Source organism: Capsicum annuum, chromosome 2 (genome assembly GCF_002878395.1).
Source record: "Capsicum annuum cultivar UCD-10X-F1 chromosome 2, UCD10Xv1.1, whole genome shotgun sequence".
Classification (NCBI taxonomy): domain Eukaryota; kingdom Viridiplantae; phylum Streptophyta; class Magnoliopsida; order Solanales; family Solanaceae; genus Capsicum; species Capsicum annuum.
In genome coordinates, this window is record NC_061112.1 from 94590425 (window position 1) to 94598119 (window position 7695).

Sequence of the window (7695 nt, forward strand, 5' to 3'; positions counted from 1 at the left end):
ATTTCTTTAAATTTTTTAGATAATAAAATGCTATTTTTCTAGAAAAGAATAAAACATATTCAATTACAAGTTTATAACAGAGACTTATTAATGAAATTGTAAATGGACAGTGAATTTATAGCAAGTAATTAATTGCTTTTTGTAAAAATAAACAATAATTTGATATTTATTGGTCTATATAAGCTTATCACATGCTCAATAAATTATTATGACTTAAAAATGTATGAATCAAAGGATGCCTAGACAATTAATTAGTCTTTGTGTGTAAAGTGGTCTTGGCGCTTCGTAATTGTTAGGAGCATCGATGGACTTCTTCTTAGTTGTTTTAGTTGTGATTTTTGAATTTTGCATGCTGGGTTTTGCTTTATTTACATGGAATGATATTGCGTACAACAATAAAAGTTTGCCTCCTGGAACTATAGGCTGGCCAATTTTTGGTCAGACTAAAGAGTTCTGTAAACAAGGACCTAACTTCATGAAAAATCAGAGAACCAGGTATATACATTTTTTTTTTTTTTGCTCTTTCGGTTTTAATATTTCTTATGTATATGTCTAAATTCTCGTAGATTTTAATATGTTTTTAAAATTTTCTTGTAAAATTTCAAGGTATATACATTTATTTTTTTTCGCTCTTTCACTTTTAATATTTCTTATGTATATGTCTAAATTCTCGTAGATTTTAATATGTTTTTTAAATTTTCTAGTAAAATTTCTTATACTAATTATCTTAGTCATTAGTATTAGGACTTGAACTTTTGGTGATGCCTTCACAAGAAGAAAAAAAAAAAAAAAGAAGTGTGATGAAAGAATCCTCCCAAATTTGACTTTGTAACATACTGATAAATTTTTGATAGGCACATTTTCGCTCATAGTTAATTTTTTTGTGACGGTATAGTAATTGTATTACAAATATTTTGATAAATTTGTAACGGAATCATCCGTCTCATTAGAGACAAGTTTCGCTAAGTTGTCATAAAATAACATGATAAAGATAAAAATTTGTAAGATGATACTATTAACAAAGAAAAAAAATTAACATGATAAACATAAAAATTTTCGCAATATGGAGTAAAAGCTCATATGTTTGTCACAAAATTAAATTTTTTTAAAAATAAATAATAATTAAATCATATTTAGAGGTATTAAAATGAATCCACATTGAGTTGATCCGTTTAATATTTAATGGGTTGGATTTAAGATAATTTACTATTGAGATTTGGGTAAATCTTAATTCATTAAGTCTCAACCTATTTTTAAATTGGGTTCAAATGAATCCAATTCAATCTCCACTTCAACTTGTTTTATAGAAAAATATTTTTCTTAATAAAAATAGGTAAAACAAGCGACAATGCGTCCTTCCACTTTTAAAATCACCCATCTCACCCAAATCCCACTACACCCTCATCTTACCCGACCACCACGCTGCCTCCATTAAATATATTACTTTTATTTATTAAAAGATTTTTTATAATTTTTGTGTTGTCCCCACCCCACCTCATCCCCATCCTCTTTCCTACCCCGAAGCCCCACCCCCACCTCCACTCCAAAAAATTAATTTAAATTTTTTTTTGAAAAAAAGTTAAAAATTTTTTCTTACCCCACGATCAAAACTCTACCCTCCACCTTTTCCCGCATTTCCTATCCCTCCCGCAAAAAAATCTTTTTAAGAAAAATATTTTTTTTTGTTATATAAAAAAACAATCTTACCCCAACCCCCATCTCTGCTACCCCCTGCACTCTCCCTACCTCCATACGACAATACCTCATCCCTCAAAAGAATATATTTTTTTAAAATAAGTTAACTTTTTTTTTTTTTTAGAAAAAAAACTCTTACCAAAACCCCCATTCTTTCCCTACACCACACCCACCCCCACGCCACACCGCTCTCAAATATTCTTTTTATTTCGACAACTTTTTTTTTTAAAAAAAAATATTTATTTTTTTAAAAAGTAATTTCTTTTTTAAAATCTTACCCCATTCCCCATCACCCTCTACCCTCCACCCCCATCCTCTACCCTCCGCCCAATGACATACTCCTTTCCCAAAAAATTATTTTTTAAAAAAAATTAAAATTTTATTTTAACCAAAATTCTAACCCCATTCCCATCTTAACCCCCTACCCCACATACCTCTCCAAAAATAATTTATTTTTTTTACAAAAATTGAATTTTTTAAAAAAATTCTTACACCATCCCTACCCCCTCACCCCCACTCAGTACCTAGCCACCCAACTTTCCAATCCCAATTAAATTTATTTTGTTGAGTTGGGTTTACAAGGGGTAAATATTAATTTATTAATATTTTTTTAGGCTAAGAGGATCAAATTGAAATGGTCAAGACCCAATCCTATCTTTAACTCATTTCAATTCAAAAAAAAATCGGACGGGTCATGTCCCCACTCGATCAGGACCGGCACAAGCAAATTGATGACCTAAGGCAAAAATCAAATGGAGATCTGAATTTAAAAAAAAAATTATTTTTATAAAATTTATATTTTAAATTTTGAGATGCAAAGTTGTAAATATTATAGTTGATTTTTTCTAATAATTTTTTTTTGCATTAATACAACTAATGCATTTAATCTCTCTTGAGACATACTTTAAATACATCAAAATTTTTCTATAATTCTTTACTTTTATAAAAAGGATTTATTTTTTCACAAATAATATCTAATTATTTTTAATAAAAACCTATAATCTATTATTACTAAAAAAAATGAGGCCCGGCGATTGACTATTTTTTGAAAGGGATAGAGTCTGCACTAAATTTTATATTTAATTCAACCAATTTAATATTTTCAATCTCAACCCAACCCGCCCATTTGATTCTTACGCGGCTTGTGTTGCCAACAATTTGAGATCAGACTCCTCAGAGGGACATTCCTATGTGTAAATCCCATTATTCTTGCAAAAAAAAAAAAAAAACCCAAATAAATTGTGCATAATGTCCATTATTAAAAGTAGTAACTCTATAGTTTCTAACTGATGGCGCATAATAACATTTATGCAACAACATATAGTGTCAATTAATAATATAAAATAAAATTATTATTACTAATAAATTGTCTTGTTTAAAATTTTGATGGAATCACAACTCTATCAATAATTTTGTGACGATTTGTCCCAACGTATTTGTCACAAATTTGTGATGAAATTCTTATTTTCATCACAAATTTGTGATAGAATTGTAAAAAGTCATTATTTTCATCACAAATTTGTGTAAGTAAAACTATGCCACAAATTTGTAAGCATATTGTGATCGATCAACATCTCTGTTACATTTTTGTTTATATTAATAAATTTTATCATAAAATAATCACAAATATTTCATGAATTTATTTGTCAAAAATATTCCGTCATAATTTTGTATTTTTCTCGTAGTGTGTATGCGGTGCCAAATGTATAGTGTTGATTATGGATTCAACCAAATTTAATAACTTTGGCTTAAATTGTATATATATTTTAAGAAACATATTGCAATTGTATAATATTCATTTAGACAAAAGTGGTTGGTGAATTCTTACTAATTAGTGATGTTTTTCTTGTAGGTATGGGAATTTCTTCAAATCCCACTTACTTGGTTGCCCTACTATTGTTTCAATGGATGCAGAGGTGAATGAATATATTCTGAATAATGAAGCAAAGGGATTAGTCCCAGGCTACCCACAATCCATGTTAGACATTTTGGGAAAATTCAATATTGCAGCTGTCCATGGTGCTGCTCACAAGCACATGAGAGGTGCACTTCTATCTATGATCAGCCCTACCATGATCAAAGAACAACTTTTTCCCAAAATGGATGAATTCATGAGATCCCATTTGAGCAATTGGGATAGTTGCAATGTCATTGATATTCAACAAAAGACCAAAGAGGTACTAATTACAAATATCTTCAATTCTTTAGATTGAAGAAATAATCTAATAATTTTTTCTTAATCTCTAGTACTAAGATTTAGTTTCGGAAGGGAATCCTGAAGTGACTGATAAGGTTGTTGTCATGTGACCTAGAGATTATTGCTTTAAGTTGTGAAATCAGTCTTTTGCAGAAATGCAAGGTAAAATTGCGTAAATCAAATCCTTGTGGTTCGATTATTCTTCGAACCCCGCACGTAATTGAAACTTAAATGCATTGAGTTGTCTTTTACTAAGCTTTAGTTTATTTCTTTTTCAATGCTAGCTATGGTGTGTTTGGTACGGAACAAAATATTTTATAACTTTTACATGTAATTTGATTGGTCAAATTTTCTGTAACATGCTTTTTCTAAGAAAACAAATTCCTTAAAAATGAAGAAATTGACTTTCCCAATAGAAATAGGTAAATTAATTCTACAAGAGGCATTTGTTACTCTCCCTCTTCCAAAGTACCCAAACCCCCCATAGTCCTTACCTCAATAAGGCAGTTTGCCTACATTTCATATAAATATTTTTGAGTTAATTTGTTTTGCTTTCTTATCAAATATCTAAAAATAAATGTAAACATCAGTTATTTTTGAGAAAAAAAATCTTAACAATACATTTTCTTTCGTACCAAACACATCCTCAAATCTTTTAAAATGCTAACAAATTGCTCCCCCTCCCCCCTGCAGATGGCACTTTTCTCATCATTGAAACAAATTGGTGGATTTGCATCTAGCTCAATAGTTGAAGAATTCAGGACTGAATTCTTCAAACTTGTACTAGGGACCTTATCACTGCCTATCAACCTTCCAACTACAAACTATCATCGCGGATTTCAGGTGAAGTAACATACTTAACTTATATACACTGACAACCGACAGTATAGCAAATTTTTACAGTATATATGACTGTGTCCAGGCGAGGAAAAACATCGTCAAACTACTGCAAAAAACAATAGAAGATAGAAGAGCTAGCAAGGAAATTCAACAAGACATGCTTGGTTCTATGATGAACATTAATGGCGAAGCGAAAAATAGATTCAAATTAACAGATGAAGAGATCATTGATCAAATCATTACAATAATATACTCTGGATATGAAACTGTATCCACTACTTCTATGATGACAGTCAAATATCTCCATGATCATCCAGCAGCTCTTGAAGAACTTAGAGTAAGTATTTAATAATTAATCAACATTTTTTATTAATTAATTCATCTTAATTAAATTGATTAATTAATCATAATTTTGTAGAAAGAACATCTGGCAATCAGAGAAAAGAAAAGTCTGGAGGATCCTATTGATTACAATGATTATACAGCTATGAAATTCACAAGAGCTGTAAGTGCAACATTTTTATATTTAGATAAAACGTGAAATTAATGAATTTTAATTAGCCAACTTAATCTTTTTCTTTTTTTTTTTTTATGTGGTGCAGGTGATATTTGAGACCAACAGATTAGCAACGATTGTAAATGGTGTTCTTAGGAAAACCACACAGGATATGGAATTAAATGGTGAGCCAGCGTATGACTATTATAATAAGAACTTAAATCATACTACAAAAAATTTATGCTTCATTTGTATATTATTTGAATCCTTATAATATACGGTATCTTAGTAATTGTTTTGATGGTGCTATCAGTGTTCAGGGCGACTTGTTATCACTCCATGACTTCATAATATATATCAAATTCACTCAATCAATAACAATAAATACTCAATTATTGCTTGCAAGTGTATATTAATTTATTTTATGTAGTTCATGAATAAATTAGACTTAACCATTATTTTAATGTGTTTTTCTCATCTTCTTTTGTAGGATACATCATTCCTAAAGGATGGAGGATATATGTGTATACAAGAGAGCTTAATTATGATCCACAGATTTATCCTGACCCATATACCTTTAACCCATGGAGATGGCTGGTTAGTAATACGCTCTACATAACACTATTATAATTACTCGTAAAGCTAAGGTTACTGAGTTGGTGCAGGGGATGCTATTTCATAATGAAGGTCAGTCTGGTGAGGGGTTAATTTTCCTGCCAATGACTTCTCAGTAGAGGAGTGAGTTTTCTCGGTGCATATTTGGATGGTGTTGCGGATATTTTTGGAGTTTCCAAAAAATAATAATATTTTAAAATTATTTTATGTCTCTCTATACACAGTACACACATATAGGAAAAGTAGTTTTTTATTATATGTAGCATATTTTATTTTTACAAGAAAATGGATGCTATAATGTAGGAAAAGAGCTTGGAGTATCAAAGTTCGTTCTTGATATTTGGAGGAGGTACTAGGCTTTGTCCTGGAAAGGAACTTGGTGTTGCAGAAATTTCTACATTTCTTCATTACTTCGTAACAAGATACAGGTAAAAAAATTATTATAACCATTTCCCTTTAATTAAAATTTTGAATTTTATATTAATTAGATACACATGCACAATAATACAGTATTATATTGTTAAAATTAGAATTTCTAGTTTGAATAACATTACTAGTGTTTTTGTGTTAATGCTGCACAGGTGGGAAGAAGTGGGAGGAGATGAATTGGTGAAATTTCCTAGAGTTGAAGCACCAAACGGTCTATGGGTTAAGGTTTCAGCTTACTGACCGGCAGCGGCGCGCGTTCGGACAGTTTGGATTGAATAGGAAGTTTTAATTTTAATATTTTATTTTTGAATTAAATAAATTGCAATCGAGCTTAATCGAATAAGCCTGGTTGAATCAGAATTATTAAGTTCGAGCATAGTTTTTAAATTTAAAATATGTAAGTTGAGCTTCTGCTGCTTCTTACTAAGAATTGTCCAAATCAAGTATTCATATTAGATTGCTTTTATAGTTCTTCGTACATTTCTGTTAGCATCAAAAGAGTCCAAATCAAATATTCATATTAGATTGCTTTAATATAGTTCTTCATTCATTTCTCTTAGCACCAAAAGATTCTCCATTGTACAATGTCAACTCCTTCTGGACAGGATGCTTAGTAGAACTAAAACCTTAACTATAAATTCTTTTCCTACGCAGGGAGAATCCAATTAATTGAGTTTGTTTTGTTCTCCGTTCATGCATGTGTTCTTGGTTCAAGTCTTGTTAGTCTAGGATAGGATATATATCCTAAAGCCACAGGAGCAGCTTGAACATCTTAGACATTTCAGTATGAAGCAACGCAACAATCAGTATGTAGTAAGTTGTTGTGGAACCTTTGCACCAAAAAGGATAAATTGAAAGAATGATGAATCTACAATAATTCTCAACTGATCCGTTCTACCAAAAGCTCACAGGACATTTTCAGATAGTAAGCTGGAAGAGGTTGGTTTGTAACAATTATAGATTATCAACGTGGATCTTTACCCTACAATTGGTTGTTCATAAAACCTGTTAGAAAAATGCATGTGTTGCAACAGTCTTATAAGTTATCTGAATAGAAGTTGTTATCTGTCGGCAGTTATTTGGTTTCTATCTTATCTTTAGTTGTTATCCGTATCCTTAGGAGTTGGTTACTTAGTTTTAGTTAGGATTGTAACTTATAAATAAGTTTAAATCTGCAATAAAGATGTAGTTTTTGCTTTCATCAACATCTCTCTGTTAATTTATCAAACTCATGTTTCACTTGTTCATCAACAAGAAAAATCAGTTTCTTATGTTCTTCACTCTCTCTGGAAACTAACAAAAACATACCCACTAAAGATAGACTTTTTAAGTGGGGGATTCTGAATGGTCAGACTTGCCTGCTATACGAAGAGTCAGATAAGGCTATTGCATATCTCTTCTTCACTTGGAACTTTTCTACTAA

The 7695-nt window shown here is 30.6% G+C and overlaps 1 protein-coding gene across 1 annotated transcript; it reads left to right on the forward strand.

Annotated features, from left to right (window-relative positions):
- The first annotated feature begins 240 nt into the window (after positions 1–240).
- On the forward strand, positions 241–6697 carry LOC107861006 (cytochrome P450 85A3). The gene is made up of 9 exons (XM_016706416.2): positions 241–495; positions 3548–3872; positions 4586–4735; positions 4815–5069; positions 5151–5237; positions 5335–5413; positions 5719–5825; positions 6147–6271; positions 6425–6697. The coding sequence occupies exons 1-9, from the start codon at positions 305–307 to the stop codon at positions 6510–6512; spliced, it is 1407 nt and encodes a 468-aa protein (XP_016561902.1). The 5' UTR covers positions 241–304; the 3' UTR covers positions 6513–6697.
- Positions 6698–7695: the final 998 nt, after the last annotated feature.

Coding starts and splice junctions, on each gene's coding strand:
- LOC107861006 (XM_016706416.2), top strand. CDS start 305: ATGGACTTCTTCTTAGTTGTTTTAGTTGTGATTTTTGAATTTTGCATG. Junction 496..3,547: donor ATGAAAAATCAGAGAACCAG/GTATATACATTT, acceptor TTTTTCTTGTAG/GTATGGGAATTTCTTCAAAT. Junction 6,272..6,424: donor TACTTCGTAACAAGATACAG/GTAAAAAAATTA, acceptor AATGCTGCACAG/GTGGGAAGAAGTGGGAGGAG.